Source organism: Capra hircus, chromosome 6 (genome assembly GCF_001704415.2).
Source record: "Capra hircus breed San Clemente chromosome 6, ASM170441v1, whole genome shotgun sequence".
In the NCBI taxonomy this organism is placed as follows: Eukaryota; Metazoa; Chordata; class Mammalia; order Artiodactyla; family Bovidae; genus Capra; species Capra hircus.
In genome coordinates, this window is record NC_030813.1 from 46,485,039 (window position 1) to 46,508,025 (window position 22,987).

Here is a 22,987-nt window from a genome sequence, read left to right on the forward strand (position 1 = left end):
CTTTTACCCCTCATGGCTTAGAAACTACCTTATTTATGAAATTCTTGAAATCCTTTGAGTTAATACCATAGTTTTCAATTATTAGGGAAACTGATTAGAAAGCAACAATAATTTCATTTAGAGAGGATATGGGTTTAAGTAAAAGGTAATGTCTTCCTATTTAAACATTTTAAATGTAAAAGACCATCTGTTTTCCTTTTAAATAACATTTTAAAAAATCTTTATTTTGTAAGTCTTTGGGATAGAAACTTTAACTTTCTTCTTATTTTATATTGGTGCACTATTATTTTTCAATAACTTATTTGCTACTTCCACTTTTTGTTGGGTGCTAGGTACACACTGAAATTTTTATTTAAATAATAGCTTAGGAATAACTATGAGTTTTTAGCATTTATCTTTGAGACATAGGGCTTATTTATTTATTTCCACAGGTAGAGAAAAATTATGTACCTATAGAACTGGAGCTGGAGCTAAAGTGGACCTTCACATTTATCCAGTCTAACCTCTGGAGCTCATCTCCTTTTGATGGAGAACTGGAAACAAGAAATTCACAATTTTAACCCATTTTGATCAAGTCTTAATCGTTGGAAAGTTTCTTGCTTGTGTTAAATGGTTATAAGCTCCTTATAACATTTACGCACTGGTCTGAGCTTTGTGCTTTGTGGATATAAAGCATTGAATACATGATAATCAGTGAGATAAAGAAATGAATAAATATCACTTAATCAAGATTAGAGTTCTTTAGGGAACCTAAAGGATGACCCCACTTAAAAGCAGCCGCTTGCTTCATCTTGGATTTCCCCTCATTGTCAGGAAATTCTGTTACTGTTTCTGATGTCTGTGGAAATGATTTTTTTGACTAAGACTTCTATGAAATGACTTCTGACCATCTGACTGAAGTTCCTGCAAAGAGTACCTTGGAAAAATCCTGACAACCTTTCATAGATATGAAGCAGCGAATAGGGAAGACAAGGCCAACCACTGGGGTCGCTCTTCTTTCACTATTCTTAGGATTTTCCAGGATGTGATGTGTTCTGTTGTCAGCTAGAAGTTTCGATATACCTAGCTTCCTATTGTGTGCCTATTGTTTTACATTTTCTATGGTTTTTTATGTATGGATTGGTATAGCCCTTATAAACTTTTTGCAACTTATCCATATTATTTGTTTCTGTCTTATCCTTCTCACCCTTACTATAGGGATAGCTGTTTTATTCATCTTTTAATGGCATATGTTTAATAAGAGCCCAGTAAATATTTGTTGAATCAATATATTTTCATTAATTGAAAACTCAGCTATTAACCTCATGTCCACCTGTTCTAGCCTTAAAATTGTGAATTTTCTGAGTTGAACATCCTTTTCCTCTTTCTGTCAATTTTTTGTCTTGTTCTCTCTTCTCTTCTTGATCATTTCCACGATTTTGCTTTTGTTGTGGAACACAATAGAAAATGATAAGTGAATAAAGCTTTGTTCAGCATTGCTTCAGCTCTTAATATTCTTTTCCATTCTACTCTCATGTGTTGTTTTTAAAAGTTTTCCCATTTGTAAAAATGAGGGTAATGATACATTACTCACAGGGTTAATAAAAATAACATATTGTAAACACATGTAAATCACTTAGCTCTATTTTTTTTTCATTCAGAATACTTGCTTCTAATATCTAATTTCCTTTTAAAAAGATTTTATTGGAGTATAGTTGATTTACAATGTTGTGTTAGCTTCTGCTCTTCAGCAAGGTGAATCAGTTCTATACATAAACATGTATCCACTGTTTTTTAGATTTTTCTCCCATGTAGATCATTACAGAGTATCAAGAAGAGTTCCCTATGCCATACAGTAGGTCCTTATTAGTTTATTGTTGTTGTTTAGTCACTAGGTCATGTCTGACTCTTTGCAACCACGTGGACTGCAGCATGCCAGGCTTCCCTGTCCTTCACTGTCTCCTGGAGTTTGCTCCAATTCATGTCCATTGAGTCAGTGATGCTATCTAACCATCTCATCCTCTGCTGCCCTCTTCTCCTTTTGCCTTGAATCTTTCCCAGCATCAGGGTCTTTTCCAATTAGTTGGCTCTTCGTATTGGGTCTGTTTTATATGTAGTAGTTTTTATATGTCTGTATCAATCTCCCAATTTATCCCTCCCCTTACTTATTCCCTGGTAACTATAAGTTTGTTTTCTCTGATTTCTTTTCTGTGAAATTTTTTTTCTTAAGTAGTTTCTCTGTATATTATATCTAATGTTAAATTTAAATGTGGTAAGTTGAAATACTTGGTAAGTAGGATAGTCATTTAGGAGAACTGTGATTTATCACTTAAAATTTTACTTTGTCAAAACACCTGAAGCGATGTTTTTGTCAGAGTGATTTTCTAAAGAATAAGTTAAATATGCTTCAGAATATCTTATTAACATATAATTATAGAAAGTATCATTCTATTTTAAATGTACTTTATGTCTGAGTTTTTAGTAGGTTTTATGCTGTATTAAAATTATGTATTGCAGTCTTACAAATATGTACGGTATATATTATGAGCCACACATTGATGTCTGTTGTAACTTTTATTTTTATATCTGAGAGTTATTTTCTTTTTATCAACTCAAGAGTCCTCTTATTAGTGGTTGAAAATGATAATTTTTGTAATCATAATTCAATAGCTGGAAATTTAGTTCTTTTATATAATGGGATACATAATAAAAAATCAGGGATTAGATTTTTAATCTTTATGCAAGTTTATTTTTATAGTAATCACTGAATTAAAATTCAGTTCAGTTCAGTCACTCAGTCATATCTGATTCATTGTGACCCCGTGGACTGCAGCACGCCATCTGTCCATCACCAACTCACAGAGCTTGCTCAAACTCATGTCCATCATGTCGGTGATGCCATTCAACCATCTCATCCTCTGTCATCCCCTTCTCCTCCCACCTTCAGTCTTTCCCAGCATGAGGATCTTTTCAAATGAGTCAGTTCTTAACATCAGGTGGCCAAAGTATTGGAGTTTCAGCTTCAGCATCAGTCCTTCCAATGAATATTCAGGACTGATCTCCTTTAGGATGGACTGGTTGGATCTCTTTGCAGTCCAGAGGACTCTCAAGAGTCTTTTCCAACACCACAGTTCAAACGCATCAATTCTTTGGTGCTCAGCTTTCTTCACAGTCCAACTCTCACATCCATACAGGACTTCTGGGAAAACCATAGCTTTGACTAGACGGACCTCTGTTGGTAAAGTAATGCCTCTGCTTTTAAATATGCTGTCTAGGTTGGTCATAGGTTTTCTTCCAAGGAGCAAGTGTCTTTTAATTTCATGGCTGCAGTCACCATCTGCAGTGATTTTGGAGCCCCCAAAAATAAAGTCTGTCACTGTTTCTGTTGTTTCCTCATCTATTTGCCATAAAGTGATGGAACCAGATGCCATGTTTCTGAATGGTAGTTTTAAGCCAGCTTTTTCACTCTCCTCTTTCACTTTCATCAAGAGGCTCTTTCGTTCTCCTTTGCTTTCTGCGATAAGGGTGGTGTCATCTGCATATCTGAGGTTATTGATATTTCTCCTGGCAGTCTTGATTCCAGCTTTTGCTCCTTCCAGCCCAGCATTTCACATGATGTACTCTGCATATAAATTTAAATAAGCAAGGTGATAATATACAGCCTAATGTACTCCTTTCCCAAATGGAACCAGTCTGTTGTTACATGTCTAGTTCTAATTGTTGCTTCTGGACCTGCATACAGATTTCACAGGTGGCAGGTCAGGTGGTCTGGTATTCCCAACTCTTTCAGAATTTTCCACAGTTTGTTGTGATCCACACAGTCAAAGGCTTTGGCATAGTTAATAAAGCACAAGTAGATGTCTTTCTGGAACTCTCTTGCTTTTTCTAGGATCTAGCAGATGTTGGCAATTTGATCTCTGGTTCTTCTACCTTTTCTAAATCCAGCTTGAACATCTGGAAGTTCAGGGTTCCTGTACTGTTGAAGCCTGGCTTGGAGAATTTTGTGCATTACTTTGCTAGTGTGTGAGATGAGTACAATTGTATGGTAGTTTGCGCATTCCCTGGCATTGCCCTTCTTTGACTGGAATGAAACAGACCTTTTCCAGTCCTGTGGCCACTGCTGAGTTTTCCAGATTTGCTGGCATATCGAATGCAACACTTTCACAGCATCTTTTAGGATTTGAAATAGCTCAACAACTGGAATTCCATCACCTCCACTAGATTTGTTCATAGAGATGCTCACTAAGGCCCACTTGACTTCGCATTCCAGGATGTCTGGCTCTAGGTGAGTGATCACACCATTGGGATTATCTGGGTCATGAAGATCTTTTTTGTCTATTCTTCTGTGTATTCTTGCCACCTCTTCTTATATCTTCTGCTTCTGTTAGGTCCATACCATTTCTGTCCTTTATTGTGCCCATCTTGGCATGAAATGTTCCCTTGGTATCTCTAATTTTCTTGAAGAGATCTCTTGTCTTTCCCATTGTGTTGTTTTCCTCTATTTCTTTGCACTGATCACCGAGGAATGCTTTCTTATTTCTCCTTGCTATTTTTTGGAAATCTGCATTCAAATGGGTATATCTTTTCTTTTCTCCTTTGCCTCTAGCTTCTCTTCTTTTCTCAGCTATTTGTAAGCCCTCCTTTTTTTCTTGGGGATGGTCTTGATCACTGCCTCCTGTATGTCATGAACCTCAGTCCATAGTTCTTCAGGCACTCTGTCTATCAGATCAGATCCCTTGAATCTATTTGTCACCTCTACTGTATAATTGTAAGGGATTTGATTTAGGTCATACCTGAGTGGTGTAGTGGTTTTCCCTGTTTTCTTCAATTGAAGTCTGAATCTGGCAATAAGGAGTTATGATCTGAGCCATAGTCAGCTCCTAGTCTTGGTTTCGCTGACTGTATAGAGCGTCTCAATTTTTGGCTGCAGAGAATAGAGTCAGCCTGCTTTGGTGTTGGCCGCCTGGCGCTGTCCGTGTGCACAGTCTTCGCTTGCGTTGTTAAGGTTCTCATGCTTGCTCTCCCAACCCCCGCAATCTGGAGTTGAGGGAGCAAGTGGTAGAAAGCTTATTAGAGGAAATTACTTTTACGCTGAGATATGAAAGTTGAATTAGATTTTTCCAGATAAATTTGGGGTAAGAATGTTGAGGGTGAAAGTGGGTTGTATTGGACTAACTAACGCTTGGTCATGAATAATATACCCGAATATATTTGAAGTCCTGCATTTAAGAGAACTCTTTACAGGAAAAAAGAAAAGAGAGTGAAAAAAATTGAAAACAAACTAGTAAACAAAATTAGTTTAGACTGTATTTTATGAAATTTATTAAGAGTATTCTTTTATTCTTGAAAACCTGTTTCTATATATTTAGTAAACTAAGTTATGCATTTCACACAGCTCTATATTTCTCTTATAGATGATTTTTTCCCCGTTCATTCATTACTTTGGCAGTTGTACCAAAATTTTTCTAAATTCTTGCAGCATAACTAAGAGTGGAAATCTGTTCAATTATTGAAAACTTATTATGTGCTCGATAAAGTGTGATATGTGCTGTGATAGGTGAAGGAAGAGATACTGTGAGAATCTGTAGGCAAAGGCACTAATATTATCTGAGTGGGAGCCAGGTAAGAGCAGGCTTAATAGAGGTGAAGACCTGAATGGTGAATATGATTTACTCAGATAACATAGGAATAAGTATGTTGGAATAAGAGTAGAGCATGGAGAGTTTATTCCAGATAGAGAGTAATATATTTAGATATGTATGTTAATGAAGAAACTCTGAATTAATGATAGCTGTAGTAAAAACTATCAGTGATTATTATCATTGTGTCACTGTTCAAAGTACTTTACATCTTTAATTTTTATAGTAATCACATAAAGGAGGTATTATTATTCTACTTTTATTGACTGATTTTAGCTGTCCTTTATGGATAATATAATATATAGTTAACTCCATTTCTCCTCATTTGGTCTAAATTTTGGAGCTTTGGTATTATTCTGTTTTTTGTGTGTCAGAAGTGGCCTGTGCTAAAAGATCAAAAAAATTATGGTGTTTTAACTTGGTATTAAAAAGAATAATTTACTGAAGTATGATGTATATGGATGATCAATTTATGACTGACCATTAAAATTAACTTATTATTTCAAGTTTATGAGAAATAGCAGGGACAGAGAAGAACATAATCTATATGGTGAGAAAACAATAAGACCAATCTAGATTGTGACACATTCCAAAAGACATCTGCCCTGGACTGCTCAAAACAGCCAGTATGAGAAAGAAAAGGAGTAAAGCGCTCTAGATTAAGCTATACAGAAAGAGACATAACAACCAAATGTAATGCATTAATTTTTAATGGATTGAGGATTTAAAAAGATATAAAGACATTTTGGGGGATACTTGGAAATTTTTGAATATGGGCTAAGATGATATGAAATATTATTTTTAGTTTTCTCAGGTGTCATAGTGGTATTGTGGTTCTGTAAGAGAAGGTTCTTATTTAAAAATTCATAGTAAAGTATTTAGGGTGAAAGATGTTTGGAAAAATTACAGTATAATAATTTCTATAAAATTTTATTTTACTAGGTCATTAATGGGAGTCTTAAGTATGAAAAATTTATAAAGTGCTTAAATATAGCTTACCTTTTTTAAAAAATCTGCTATTTCCCCATCTGACTTGTTGATTTATTTTTTTAATCCATCTTCATTCCTATCCTCCACTAGAATGTCAGTTCCATGAGGATGGAGACATTTTGTTATTCACAGCACTAAGGATAGTATCTGGCACATAGTAGGCAGTAATCAATATTTGTTGAGTAATCTAGTGAATAGAGATAACCAATCTCAAGCAACTTCACCATTTCTATATAATGCATAATGTCTTTAATTTTTTAAGAGTCACTTTTGGCACTGTTAACCAAAAATAATAATAGACTGTTCCTTATGTTTCAGGGAAGTTGGGAAAAAAGAATTTTGAAGAGTTTAAATAGTATGTGCACTGAACTGAGTATCCCATTGGCACGAAAGGTACTTTTAACACTTATGTATTTGATTGTGAATCATGTACTAGGAAGTATCATGAAATTATAACTGTTAGGCAGATTTATCTTTTTTTTTTGTTACTGGTATGCAGCTTTTTGAAACCAAAGTCTATAAAAGGTCAATTATGTGGGTGTAGTTTATATAGTTTTCTATTACATCTGCTATAATGCTTTTTATAAAAAAAGAAAAAGAAAAAGAAAACCTGTATCTTGAGAATAAATATAGGCTGTACAGTATAGATTATTTGGAGATTTGTCTGTAAAGGTTATAAATGTACTTTAAAGATTTTAATTACCTTTAGTCTCCTAACCCAAATGATTTATCATCTCTCCAGAACTGTTTAGATCTAATACTCAACATTTATCTGTAATTCTGGGCTTTGATAGGGGAGAGATGAAAAAGGAGAGAAAAGCCACTTGAGGAATGTTCTGGGTCTTTTATAGCTGTTCAAGAGTAGGAGAGAACAAGTTTCTCTTCACTTTATCCTCCCTACCACCTATTTATTCCCTGCTGTTGGACAAGATATAGTGAATGTACATTGGATAATATCCAAGCACAAGTCACTGAAGGCACCAGAAGGATGGTGTAAAAAAAGGATAAATTTATATGAAAAGCTGTCTAAATATGTAGTATTGTGTAATATACTGTCTTTCATATAGGAAGATGATGCTACTGACTCACAGTCACACTCTCTTTGCCAGCCCCCTTATGATGCATCTCTGAGATTGCTGGATGGGGTAAGAGATGTAGTATGTGGCTGAGGAGCAGTTTTTCTTTGTGAAACTTTACTGGCCAGTACATATCATTTACCTTCTATTTTAGACTCATTAGCACCATATTCTAACTGAGCCATTAAATGTAATAGTTAAATAATATTAAGTGTAATTCCCAGAAAAGCTAATCATTTGTAATGAAATTATTTTTTCTTATGTTATGGTAGCTTATATAAGCTTTTAGATAAGGTATTGATTCTTATTTTTCAGCGGCATTGCTTAACTTCACAAAACGAAACCAATTTTAAAATTACCTTTTTTAGAGGCCAGTTGGAGAACAGAAAGAACTTCTCAATAAATGGAATGAAATGGGAACTGATGAACCAGGTACATATGAAAAAAATATTTTCAAAATGTGGTAGTGGGAAAAAAAAATTATCTTTTTAATTGTGGATCCAAAATAACAATATTAACAAGTTCTTTTTTCAAAGATAGCAACTTCCCTTCTCACTGATTTATTGTCATCTGTTTTTTTTTATTTGCTTAAACTTCTACTTTGCAGTTTAAAAATTCCCAGCTTTAGTCACTGTTCTCCATTATTTTGAGAATATTTAAATCAGTTATTTTTTTAACCAGCATTTGAAAACATTTTTATGAAAGAATACATTAGAATCATTCAGTGGATTTCTTAGGCTCATAATTAAGATAAATCTTAAGCTTTAATCACATTGAGATGTTAAAATGTGTTACATTTTGAGAAGTTTTAAAACTTTTAAAATGTTTTTAAGAATTTATTTTGGTTCATTTTAATGTTTAAAATTGAGTCTATCAATTTTAAAAATATTTAATGAGTAATAAATATATGTATAAAATAATTATTGATATATATAAAATAATTATATAGATAGACATATACATAATTCTTCACCACTCCTCCTTAAAAGATAGTTGGGGCCTGGGTAGGGTGCAAGAAATTGTGAGCCATCATAAAGGAAGCAGTGTGTTATAGAAATTCGAAAGGGAGAATAGTTCAATATAACCTGAGGCTTCCGCAGTGGTTCAGTGGTAAAGAATTCTCCTGCAATGTAGGAGATGCAGGTTCGATCCCTAAGTGGGGAGACGAATTTAAGCATGCCTGCTCAAAGGACGCAGTGCGTTATAGAAAGTTCAAAAGGGAGAGCAGTTCAGTACAACTACAAGATTCACTGAGAATTTATTGTTTGTATTCTAAGTACCATGAGAATTCTCATGTAGAACTTTCATATTATATTGACATTGTTTTTCAGTTCAATTACAAATGCTCCATTATAAATTTATGAAAGAGAGGACTCTTTAATTTCTTCTAGAATATGTTATCTAGACTGTCAAGGGAAAGGACTTTCTTTTTATTTTTGTTAGTACAGTGCTTAACACAGTGTATGACAAATAATTAATATTCTGCAAATGTTTGAATTAAGCTAGCTGCATAACAATATGAAAGAACCATTATGATTTACTATTAATAAGAATTTGTACATTATCATCGAAATTCTATTTTAATCTGTCTTATTAATTCTAGATTTAAGCCTTTTCAGACCTGTTTATGCACCTAAGGATTTTCTTGAGGTAGGTTCTATTGGTTAAATATATGTATATTAATGAGGTAAAAATGCAAAAGAAATGATGGTATTAAAAAACATCTCCAGGCAGAAGAATCACCATATGAGAAGCCCCAGAGCCATGAAAGCAATGGAATAACCTGATCAGATTTGTGTTTGGAAATTGCTCTGGGAAAATACATTGTAGTGTGGAAAGATTAGAGGGAAGTAAATCAAGAAGATTTGATTAAAAAATAGTGACTGTAAATCATGTAGCCTGCTGGCTCGCACAACAGGTGCTCAGTGAATCTTTTTCTTTTTTCTTTTTCTCCCTGTTGTAGTAGTTCAGACAAGGCATGATAAAGGTTTGAACTAAGAGAACAGCATTCAAAGTGGAAAGACATCAACAGACTTGAATTTAACAAGATGTGAATTTAACAGATTTTTAAAAAGATTTGGGAATTTATTAGATCTAAGGAGTATGAGAAAAAGAAAAGATAAACATGACCTCTAAGTGTCTAGATTGGATAACTGGGCAGAGTTAACTTAAGATTCAGAATACAGAAAGAGACACAGGTCCGTTAGTGAAGATGATGCACTTAATTAAGTTTGAGAGGCATATTAACATTGAAGAGGAACCCTGTAGTAGGCAGTTAGAACTCCGAATTATTTTAATTCACTCATCTTTGATTCCATTTTTTTCTCTTGTACCTTATATGTAATCCACCAGGAAATCCTTTCAGCTTTTTGAAGTATGTCCAGAATCCATTCACTTCTCATCACTGCCATTCCTATGTTGCTGATCCAAGCTGCCATCTTTTGTCTGGACTATTTCAGTAGCCTCTTAATTGCTCTTATTGCTTCTACACTTTCCCACCTAGAATTTGTTTTTAGCAGAGTTTGTAGAGGAAGCCTTGGAAATACTATTCTGAAGAAGCCACTCTTCTGGTATCCAGTGGCTTATCTCATTCTACTTAAAACCCAAAGTCATGACAGTGGCCTAAAACACCCTATTTGATCCGATACCCATCACCTCTCTGAGTTCCTCTCCTATTCCTTTTCCTCCTGATTTGTTCTACCCCGGCTGCTAGGGCTTGCTTACTTTCCCCTGGCTTTCTCCCATCTAAGGGTCTTTGCTCCTTGTTTTCTCTGCCTGCATTGCTTTTCCCCGAGATACTTGTGTGTCCATTCCCTCACATTCCCTTATGTCTTTGCTTAAATGTCATATTCTCAGCATAAACAATATGGTCAATGGTATTGTAATAACTTTGGAGGAATACAGACTTATTGTGATGATTTCATAATGTATGCAAATGTCAAATCACTGTTAGTACAATCTGAAACTCACACAATATTGTATGTCAACTGTATTTCAATTTAAAAAAAGAACATTCATGGGAAAAATTTAAACATATACCCACACCAAAAAATGTTACCTTCTCACCAAATCCTTCCCTGGCTCTCCTCTTGGGATTCCTTATAATCCTTTCCTGCCTTGTTTTTCTCCGTAACCTTTAGCATCATATAACATACTGATTTTCTATTTTGCCTGTTGCCGCCTTTATTCTGTAATATGGAAGCTTTGTTCCCTGCTGCAGCAATTACACAGAGCCAAATCAGATAACTGAGATGACATATAAGATTTCAGCCACAAGGATACACCCACATAAAGCTTTCTTTCAGCAAGAGAAAGAAAGCACATGCAAATACAAAGAGATAGAAATTTCCAGTCCCAGCTCCTTTCTCAGTAACACAGGATGCACTTTGCAGCCCTTTCTCAGTTACACAGGATGCACTTTGCCTTTGGGTTATGAATCACCAAGGTACATGCAAGATACAAGTTACAGCATAAGCTTTCTGATGAGTCTTTTACACCCTACTGGTAATTCAGGTGCAAACTAGCAGTCTATACATTTTCAATAAACAGTGTAAATAAATTGATATGGAATGCCTCCAGGGGACATTAAGTAGCACATTATAAATGACTAGTTAGTGCCTTTCATCCCATTTTGGCCAAGGGTCACTGCCAGATGTCCCTGAAGCTAAGATAGGCACTATCACAAACCAGCTGCAAGTTGATCCTATCCTTAACTGCTCTCTCTCAAACAGGTTTAACAGTGCTTAGCACATAGTTGCTCAGTAAATAAGTGTTGAGTGAATGAGTAAATGAATGATTTAATCTTTTGCATTTTATTTTTTTTCTGAACCTGTTTTCTCAGATACAAGTTTGCCAGCATTGTTAGAAATTATTTCAGGCCTTTTAGAATTATAAAGTCTCCTTTTAACTTAAAAGAGAAGTTACTTTGGTTTGAAACTGCCTTTATACTGCTAGTGTTATTTCTCTTAGATTATTAAAGGTTTCTCTCAAACCCATCCCTTTCCTAGCACTTAAATTTCATATAATTTTAATATAATTAATTTTATGTTTTCTCCTTAATAATCATAGCACTCTGTTTCCTTAAGGACTGTTGCTGAATTGATTCTTTTATTAGTCATACTGAGATTCTTCTTTAGCTCAAGAAAAGTTTTCTATAATCACTTCCTTACCGTTTCTGCTTTTCTAATATTTTTTCTTTTCTATTGCCCATGTATTCATAGTTTTTCTTTTCAATTCTATGTTTTTAAGTTTTCCATGCACTATGACCCCTTATTTGCATAATTAGACTAAAATTGTATTGTGCTATATTAGTCTATATTTAACACTGTTGGTTCTTTGCTAAAATATTTTTTTTTAATAAATTCCTTTGATATTTTTAGCTTCAATTTAGTGTTTGAAATTTTAGGAAACTCTTTTGCACTTGTGGTATATTTCATTTTGTCAGCCATTAGTTATCAGGTTATTAATGCCTTCTTCAGATATGCTGGTGTTTCTGTCATTATAATCTTCTTCACTGAATTCTTGGTTTGTTTCCCTTCAGAGTTGCAGTTTAAAAATATTTTTGGAAATTATTATTATTTTCTCCCTAAAATACATGTTGTTAGAAAAATAAGAAAATATATATGAGAAGAAAATTTAAAACAAAAATTACTTATCATCATATAGCAATAAACACTACTATAATTTTTAATTTAATAAACATAGTGTGGTATTTATTAATCATGGCATATTAAACTGTATTTTATATACATAAAACATAATTTATATAGGCAATTTCCTCTACCGGAATGTTTAAGTAGTCTTAAACATCTTAAATGTCTAATATTGAATGTCTTAAAATATTAAATGTACAATATTTTTCTGTTATAAACAGCATTTCCTTTACCTTTTCTTTTGCACTGTCTCTGCGAGCAGTTTTAATTATTTCCATAATCATACTCACAGAAGTGAGATTCCTAGATTAAAGGATATGTAAATATCCAAGATTTTTAATTTTGAAAAATATTTCTTGTTAGTTTGGCTTCTGAAAAAGTTTTTTTTTACCTTTGAATTTGATTTAGAAGCAATACCTTATGATGTTATTCCACTGTCTTTCTATAAACTTTTCAGCATCTGTTTTTAAAAGTGTTAGAGTTGGTTCTCAAGTTTTTCCTGGCAAATACTGAAATCAAGCAGTTTAAATTTTTCTGTCATTTTTCCTTGTAAAATATTATATTCAAACAATTTTTATTTTTTCTTAACATCCAAAAGTTTTTCTTTATAACTGAAATTTTAACTTTTTGGTATTTTATTTGATAGGTTGTCTGTTGGAATATTAAATTGAAAACATGTTTATGGTACTTTAACATTTTAATGCAATTTTATAGTGTTCAAAATGTGATTAAAGTATATGCATAACCCAAATAATTTTCAATTTTGTTGTGATATACTAAGAATATCACTGCCAATTTTATAAGTGTAAATTTTGTATAAAGAAACTAACCAATTTCATTGGATTTGTTTTTAAAGGTATTAATTAATCTTCGCAACCCAAATTATGAAAATGGTGATTCTCTTAGTTTCAGGACTCATTTGGGTTTAATCCAAGTTCCTCTCAAAGTAAAAGACATCCCTGAATTGGTAAGTATAGGTACTTCAAAATAAATTAATATATTTTAGAAGGTAATCACTGGAAAAATATTTTAGTTCAACATATATTTAAAGTAGTAGGAAATCTGCTCATTGAATAAATGAATAAAGTGAAAAAAATTTTTTTATTGTAAATATGTTATATAGAGAGTGAGTTGCTTTGCTAGTAGGGTTAAAGGTGAGCTTTCATTGACCTATAAATGCTTTTACTTATTTCTTATTTTAATAAACAGCATAGACTTATAAGACCTCTTATTGGGATTTAGGTGCCTGATGTATAGCTATAAAACTTATTGAAACAAATTGTGAATTTTATTAAAAAATTTTAAGGAATATACATTTCATTTATTTCAACCAACCTTTTTTTAAGCTCCTAATATGGAAGACACTGAGGGAGATAAAAGAACATAAGATGAGTTAAAGACTATCTTTGCTCTGCAGATTGTCACATTTTGGTAAGGAAATTAGTTTTAAAATAGAATAATTGTAGTAAAGTGGAGAGATTTCCTTACAAAGAAGTTAAGAAATTACCATCAGTCTTTCTTTTGTGAATTACCCCAAAATAGTAAGGAGTACAGAAACGTAAATATTGTCTTTGGTGAAACTAAGACACAACTAAATTTTAAAGTATTAAGATAGAGAACTGATGGGAGAATGAGGAATGACTCAGACATGAAGAAGAAGGTCAAGCCTTATTGATTCTGAAAGGTGGGAGGTATGGATAAGAAGTGTGATGGTAATCGGTTTATTACCTTTCAGTTCTAAATCTACCTTTTAAAAAAATTGAACTATGGTTGCTTTACAATATTGTATTAGTTTTAGGTGTACAGCAAAGTGATTCATTACATACACACAGATACACACATATATTGTTTTTCAGATTCTTTTCCATTATAGGTTATTACAAGATATTGAATATAGTCCCCAGTACTATATAGTAAATCCTTGTTATTTATCTATTTTATATATAGTAGTGTATATATGTTAATCTCATACTCCTAATTTATCCCTACCTCTCTCTTTCTCCCTTTGGTAACTGTAAGTTTGTTTTCTATGTCTGTGAGTCTATTTCTGTTTTGTAAGGAAGTTCATTTGTTTTATTTTTTGAGATTCTACATAAATGGTATAGTATTTGTCTGTCTGACTTACTTCACTTATGATGATAATCTCTAGATCCATCCATGTTGCTGTAAATGGCAATCTTTTGTTCTTTTTCATGGCCAAGTAATATTCCTTTGTGTATCTATATACCACATCTCTATACATTCATCTGTTGATGCACACTTCGGTTGCTTCCACGTCTTCAGTTCAGTTCAGTTCAGTTCAGTCTCTTAGTTGTGTCCGACTCTTTGCGACTGTGCTGCTATGAACTTGGAGTGTGTGTACATTTTTGATTTAGAGTTTTTGTCTTTTCTTGATATATGCACAGGAGTGGGATTGCTAGATCATATCATAAGTCTAATTTTAGTTTTTAAAGGAACTTCCATACTGTTTTCCATAGTGGCTGCACCAAATTACATTCCTACCAACAGTATAGGAGAATTCCCTTTTCTCCACACTCTCTCCAGCATTTATTATTTGTAGACTTTTTGATGATGACCATTCTGACCATTTGTGGTTTGCAAACCTACCTTTTTTCAAAGTCCTGTTTTATTATACTGGAGCTGGACCTTGTAAACATTTCCTTTTTGCCAAGTAGCTTGACATTAGGCTTTGTCAATAGAGGATTCTGGAGAGACATTGCAAGACCATAGTAGGATAAAGGGACTCTCCATGTACAGAAGCCAGCAGATCAGCAAACAGAAGACCCAGTAGTATTCAACGTGGCAGCCCTTAGTCAGCCAGCTCCAGCCTGTACTCACTGGCAGGATTGTTCTTCACCTCTGGTCTGCATGTTCCTGGGGCAGGCACACCCTCTCCTTAAAAGTCTGAATCTCAGTCTTGAGGACATGGGGGACCTTTCCTGAGTTCTTTGTTCCTTGGTTCACTCTCCTTCAGCCTAGAAGCCACAGTTGCTTTCTGCACTTGTTAATTCTGTTTTTCCATGTTCACACTTCTGATATGGTTTCTATTTCTTGACTGGACTCTGACTGATACAAGAGACCAGATGATTTTCTCCCTAGAACTTGGCAAAGAATGAGGAATTGGAGATACCGCATGTGATAGAAGGCATTGGGGAGACATAGAGCTGAAAATGGAGATTGTATAAAAGGGTTTAGACCCCCAGACTTGTCCCATCCTTCATTTCCTGGCGACTCCTCCTCCCTCACAGGAGTCCAAAGGTGTATATAATCATTGCAGAAAGGCCGTGAACTCAGAGACCTCAAATGTAGAGCTGAATAGGAATGAAGCATTGTACTGAAAACAGAAGAATTAAGTATAGGTTGACCAAAAGAAAGAAAGCGAAAGCTGGCTGTCTATAAAAATTTTTCAGAGTAAAGCCCATCATACTCTGCGCAGGCCTCAGAGACAGAGCTTCTAGTCAGTTGTTCATTGCCTCAATCCAAAATATGACTGACCAGCCTAGGCTTTCCAGATATTTGAAATTTTACAATTTGAAAAGCACAGCTCAAAACTAAAACACACCCTGCAGAGAAAAATAAGGAAGAAGAAATAGCCAATTTAGGAAATGAGTAATTATTATGACCACCAATATAGTTACTTCAGGTTTGAATTTACGTCTACACTTGCAGGATACAGTAGGCCAAAACCTGGTATAAGGTTCAATTAGATTTGTACAGAACAGAAAACATGGCATGCCAGTATATCATGTAGATCTTCATTGGAAGTCCGTACAGCTTACCAGCTGCTACTTCCTAGCCCCTACAAAGAATGCTTGCAAATGGAAGTAACAAGGTTACATAGGTACAGCATAGGAAAATCTCATGCGCAATAGGAACCGTTTCTTGTAATGCACATGAGCATAGTTTCCATGCCTTTCAAGAGGCATGCCAGGTAGCTAAGGCCTGTGTTTTTCAATAGGTTTCTATAGTCCACTTACAGTCCTTCATTTCAGATGAAATTTACCAGTCAAGTGTCTGTCTTTTTTTTTTTCAGTAAATTATATTGCTGGTTATGTAGCTGGCTTTCCTCTCCACAATTTTTTTTTTCATAATCCAGTACATTTTCAGGGCAACAGTGCTAAGAGAAGGTAAATACAAAGTAATCTTCACCTGGACAAAGAGGTTAACCTTTTGTTAACTGTATCTTCCCAATAGAAGACTTAAAGCAAACAATATTCTCAGAGAAAAGATTACTCTTGAAACAGGAACAGAATTTCATTAGAACAACAAAACAAGACATTAGAAAGTGAAAATGAGCTTTTAGGAATCAAAAATATATGATGTGCAAAAAAAAAACAAACGAGTAGAGAGTTAGGGAAATAAAAAGTATGGTGTACAAAAACAATCAGTAGAAAGACCAGGAAGTCTCTATCAGAAGACAATGTAAAAGCAAAAAGCCAATGAGATGAAAAATAAATGGGAAAGATTTTTTTAATTAGATGGTCAGTCCAGATGGGCTGACACCCGGCCAGTAGGAGTTCCAGAAAGAGAATACAGAGGCAAGGAGTTAAAAAAAAATTTCAAGAACTGAAAGACAGGAATCTTCATTATGAAAAGACCTACCCAGTACCCAGTTCTATGAATGAAAGAAGACCCATAGCAAGGCACCTGAAAAGGAGAAGACTAAAAAGTTTTTATGGAAGAACAGAGTATATATAATGTTTCAGGCGTCAGAGTGGCATCTGACTCCTCGGCAGGAAGACTGGAAGCCAGAGGATTTTTCAGTAAAGCCTTTAAAAACCTGAATGATTTCAAGCCTAGAATTCTGTATATAACCACCGGTCAATCAAATGTGAAGTTGAAGTATTTGTTTTCAGATGTACATGACCTAAAATATTCTAATTCATGGAGCTACTGGTAGAAATGCTCTAAAACAAGATCATAAACAAAAAGAGCAAAATAAAGGATCTAGGAAATGGGATTTCCAACCTAAAAGTAGAATAAGTTCCAGAATGCCAGTGAAGAGAATTTCTAGGCCAGTCTATGCAACAGGACCAGAGCAGAGCAATCCATAGTGGAGCAGGAGGTTGTAGGGTTCCATGATGAGACCTTGCAAGAAAAGCACCAAAAATGTAGATGATGTGATGACATGCTAACCACATGCAGAATTATTGCAGAGGGTCTTTTCAGAGTTGTTAAAGGGAGGAGGAAGAGGGAAGTAGAGAAAATGCATGAGTGAAAAAATGGTTTAATTACGAACTGTATGGAAAAAAGTACAAGAAAGGAAACATATTTATAGCATACTACATTCCTCAGCAGTGAGTAATATTTAACTAATAATAACAAACTCAATATAGATGTAATTAGGCATTGATATATACTTATATTGGAATGATAGAGGGAGGAAAAGAGAATGTACTGAGCTAAAAATCCACATTTATCACTAACAGATTTAATAGTTATTTGAAACTGCTAAATTTAAAATAGCAGAATGTACCTGTTACTTGAAATATGGATATATGTTTGTTTGTTTGTTTTCTGGCCATGCTGCATGGTTTGTGGGGTCTTAGTTGCCCAGCCAGGGATTGAACCCAGGCCCTCGGCAGTGAGAGAGTGAATTCCTAACCCCTGGGCCACCAGAGGATTTCCAAAATATGGATATGAACACCAGGAAAAATGCTGAAAGTGGTTGTTCCTGCATAGTGGAATAATTGTGATTGTGTGTATTTGTGTGTTGGAGAGGAGTGCATAAATAGGGAACTAATGTTTTGTTATGGTTGTTGTTAAGTCTTTTAGCTGATTTGACTTATGTTTAATGTATGTAAAGATAGCATAGCATGGTGGTTAGATAATTAGATTCTGAAGCCAACTAACCTGGTTTACCCTCTTGCTGTACCACTCAGGTTGTGTGACCTTGGGCAAGTTTTCTTAACTTTGAGCTTTAGTTTTCTTATTCAATATATGGATAATAGTATCTCATAAAAGTATTGTATTGATCAATATCTTAAGATATGTTATGGGTTGACTTGTGACCCGCCCCCCCCCCCGAAAAGTTATGTTGAATCCTGACCTTGAATACCTGTAAATGTGACCTCATTTAAAACAGGACCCTTGCAGGTGCAATGAAATTAAGATGATGTCTTACTGGAGTAGGGTGAGCTCAAAAGCCAATATGACTGGTGTCCTTAAAAGAAGAGGAGAAGAGAGACTCACAAGGAGAATGTCGTATGACAGGCAGAGATTGGAGTGTTGCACGTATCAGCCAGGGAACACACCCAGCAACACCGGAAGCTAAGAGAAGGACAGGGGACAGATTCGCTCCTGGAGCCGTCAGGGAAAGCGTGATCTTGTTAACGTTTTGAACCTCTAGCCTCCAGAACTGTGAGAAACTGGGAGTTTCTGTTGTTTAAAGTGAAAATGAAGTTGCTCAGTCGTGTCCATCTCTTTGTGACCCCATGGACTGTGGCCTGCCAGGCTCCTCTGTCCATGGGATTTTCCAGGCAAGAGTACTGAAATGGGTTGCCATTTCCTTTTCCAGGGGATCTTCCTGACCCAGGGATCTAACCTGGGTCTCCTGCATTGCAGGCAGACGCTGTCTGAGCCACCAGGGAAGCACCCTTCTGTTTTTAAAGCTAGCCAGTTAGTGGTACTTTTTAAAACGGCAGCCTTAGGAAATTAATATATAAATATAAAGCATATCAGTGGTCCTTGAAACATAGTAAGCAGTAAATGTTAAGCATTAGTACTATAACTGTCATAAAAAACAATTTTTAAGACGTTATTTTAAAAGATGTTAGAAGTCCTCTTAGGAGAGGTTTATACAAAGTGATATGGCTGTATAGAAGAGGAAGTGGCAGGTTCTTCTCATGAAGTGTAGAAGGTCTTCTCAGAGGTACTGACATTTGAAATAGTGTGAAGGCGTTTGCTAGGTAAAGAAGCAGGGAATGATGATTTATAAAAAGGGTTCAGTTCAGTTCAGTTCAGTTGCTAAGTCGTGTCTGACTCTGCGACCCCATGAATCGCAGTACGCCAGGCCTCCCTGTCCATCACCAACTCCCGGAGTTCACTCAAACTCATGTCCCCTGAGTTGGTGATGCCATCCAGCCATCTCATCCTCTGTTGTCCCCTTCTCCTCCTGCCCCCAATCCCTCCCAGCATCAAAGTCTTTTCCAATGAGTCAACTCTTTGCATGACGTGGCCAAAGTAGTAGAGTTTCAGCTTTAGCATCATTCCTTCCAAAGAACACCCAGGGCTGATCTCCTTTAGAATGGACTGGTTGGATCTCCTTGCAGTCCAAGGGACTCTCAAGAATCTTCTCCAACACCACAGTTCAAAAGTATCACTTCTTCGGTGCTCAGCTTTAGCATGTTGTAAGTGGGGCTAATTATGCCTTCTGTCTGTCTGAGGGGACCTGGAGCTGGTGTAGATACATTCGTAGCTATTGTAGAATCAGAATCCTGTGACCGATTTTCAAAAAACTGTGACCATACTTAATGTCTTCAGGCATTAGGGATAGTTGTCCCCATTTCCTGAATCATGTGGCTGGTGATAATGGTTCTACCTCCAGAGTGCATGGTTTATCTGTAACCCTGGTCTGTCTGTGTGAGTACTGAGCTTGGTGAGACTCAGTGAGTCTTATATGATCCTATGGCCCTTATATGAGTGCCATATAGATGGCCCTCAAACCTAGCTCACAGTGTTATGCAGACTCATGCATATTAAAAAGGATTTTTTTGAGGTATAGTTGATGTACAATATTACATAAGTTTCAGGTGTACAACATATTGATTCACAATTTTTAAAGGTGATATACTTCATTTATAGTTATAAAATATTGACTATATTCCCTGTGTTGTACAATATATTCTTGTAGCTTATTTACTTTATATGTAGTAGTTTGTATCTCTTAATCCTGTACCTTTATCTTGCCAAAAGGGAATTTCTTGAAACCAAAATGTATTAACTCTAAAGAGAAGTTGCAGACTAGTTCCTGTTCAGTCATGTACAGGCAGCAGGTTGGAACTAGAGCTCAGTAGAGTGATTCACTATTTATTAACTCCTCTTTGTTACATGTCACTAAGCACTGTGCTAAGTACTGGAGGTGCAAATGTGTGTAAGAGATAGGACTGTCTTCCAAGAGCTTCAGGCTAGTGAGGAAATGGACAGTAAAAAGATAATTTCAATACGATGTAATTATATGCTTTGATAGAGGTTGCAGAAAAGGTAATACATGTTCCTAAAGAAGAAAATCTGAGATTAGGGCCCAGGGCTTCCCTGGTGGCTCAGACAATAAAGAATCTGCCTGCAATGCAGGAGACCCTGGTTTAATCCCTGGGTCAGGAAGATCCCCTGGAGAAGGGAATGGTTACCCACTCCAGTGTTCTTGCCTGGAGAACTCCATGGACAGAAGAGCCTGGCAGGCTATTGTCCATGGGGTCACAGAGTCAGACACGACTGAGTGACACTACTGATATAGAATAAAAAATAGTCCAAAGCAGTAAAGTTTTATCTCTTTAGTTATTAAAAATTGGTAATATAAGTTGCAGTGCTTTTTTGTGATATAGATAAAAATCAAGTTTTTAGTTAGAAGATTGAAATATAATGACAGTTATTTAAAATCTATACAAAAATAAAATATATGTGTTATGCTGAAGAACTGTTTTATGAGGGACACATCACTAATTTAAATAATCATAGATAATTATGAAGGGTTAAAACTAATTCCATTTTTAAAGAAGAAGGAAGTTTGGTTTTAGCAATTAGAATAGTAACAAAAGACTGAGGCAAGTATTGATAGAAATATTTAATTACTTAGGAAATAAAAATAATGTGAATACTATGAGGTTCTTATGTGTTTAAAAAAAAAACAGACAAACAGGGTTACTTTCCTTAGACATTAGTAGATAAGTAGAGGAAGTCTGGAGAATAAATCTAATTTATTCTTATTTTAGCAGAGCACTTGATAGTCTAATTTTACTTAAAAATTAATTTAAGTTGTTTTGGATATTTGCCGTGTTTATTTGATTAAGAGCTGAGTGAAGTACAGTACCATACAAAGCACAGATACAGAATTATATTGGTAATTTTAGACAATGAATTTATAAAATAAAATTTATAAGTACTGCATGTGCTATTTGTATATGTATGTTTAAGGAAAGATTTGAATGTTATTAGTTCTTTACTCAAAAGAATAATTATTCTTTACTTTTACTGACTAGTTTGTTATCTAAAAAGGGAAAATTTTGGACTAAAGTATTACTATTTAAAGGTTCAATAATATCATTTTTTTTTTAGATATTTGAATGAAGCAAAGATTTATTTTACATAGTGATTTTCATTTGAGTTGATGTCTAGGTAAAGATTATTTTTTAAATAACGTGTAGAAAAGTCTGAGATGTATGGTAATTCTGTGTGTTATTTTTTCAGAAAGAATTCTTTGTAGAACTTGGCTTAACTACAGGACAGCTGGGTATAGATGACTCGACACAAGTGCCTCCTGGTTAGTATTTCTCCCATATGGCACATAATAAATGAAAATGAGAGTTAGGTTAAGGTTTATCTTGTCATTTCCAAATTAATCCAGTAACTTTTTAATATCTGTCAACTAACTTGCTTTTTGCCTCTCCTTGGTTACTATTAATTATCGTATAGAATCTTGTATATTTATTAGCATTCAATTAGATATTGTCTTTTTATTTGAGGGTCTTTAAAACAATTTTGAAAATTTGTAAGACATACATAAGTCATTTTGTTGGCAAAATGTTTCATTGGCAGCACTCATATTTCCCTTTATTTGCCGTTACTATCTTTATTATTTTTCATATCACCAAGTTAAGTGAACACTGACATGCTATCTTGTATAAACAAACATAGGTTTTAAAATTGGTGTGATTTCATCTAGAACATTTCCCCAACATCTCTCTTCTTGTGCCTAAATGCCAATATTTTCATAAAAGACTGGATTAATTTTTTTTTTTAATTTAAATTTATTCATTTTAATTGGAGGCTAATTACTTCACAATATTGTATTGGTTTTGCCATACATCAACATGAATCCGCCACGGGTGTACACGTGTTCCCAATCCTGAACCCCCCTCCCACCTCCCTCCCCATACCATCCCTCTGGGTCATCCCAGTGCACCAGCCCCAAGCATCCTGTATCCTGCATCGAACCTGGACTGGCGATTCATTTCTTATATGACATTTTACATGTTTCAATGCCATTCTCCCAAATCATCCCACCTTCTCCCTCTCCCACAGAGTCCAAAAGACTGTTCTATATATCTGTGTCTTAATCATAATAAACAGGAAGTAAAAATTGACTTAAAATATGGACGGTCTATATTGTACTAATCATAATAGATAGGAGTCATGGAACTGTTCTTGTCTTTTCCTCTGCCACTGGCTAGTTTTGTGACTTGGAAAAGTCACTTTGTATTTTGAGACTTGTTTCTTCCACTGTAAGATAAGGAAGTTGGCCACTTATTATTGTTGCTAATAATAATAATAATAATAAACAATTATTGAGCATATACTATGTGTTATATGTATATGTAACATATATTAATATAAATTAATATATTATATTAATAATATATTAATATAACATATTAATATGTTATATTAATATAACATATTAATATTAATATAAATAATATTATATTTATATTAA

At 34.6% G+C, this 22,987-nt stretch overlaps 1 protein-coding gene across 1 annotated transcript in view; it reads left to right on the forward strand.

The window, feature by feature from the left end:
• TBC1D19 (TBC1 domain family member 19) overlaps positions 1-22,987 on the forward strand; it is a 147,949-nt gene that overhangs the window by 46,646 nt on the left and 78,316 nt on the right. Inside the window, exons 5-9 of the mRNA XM_005681489.3 lie at positions 6,927-7,001; positions 8,053-8,116; positions 9,288-9,334; positions 13,193-13,303; positions 21,742-21,814. Of these exons, the coding sequence (XP_005681546.1) occupies positions 6,927-7,001; positions 8,053-8,116; positions 9,288-9,334; positions 13,193-13,303; positions 21,742-21,814 (370 nt within the window). The remainder of the gene's footprint in view (positions 1-6,926; positions 7,002-8,052; positions 8,117-9,287; positions 9,335-13,192; positions 13,304-21,741; positions 21,815-22,987) is intronic.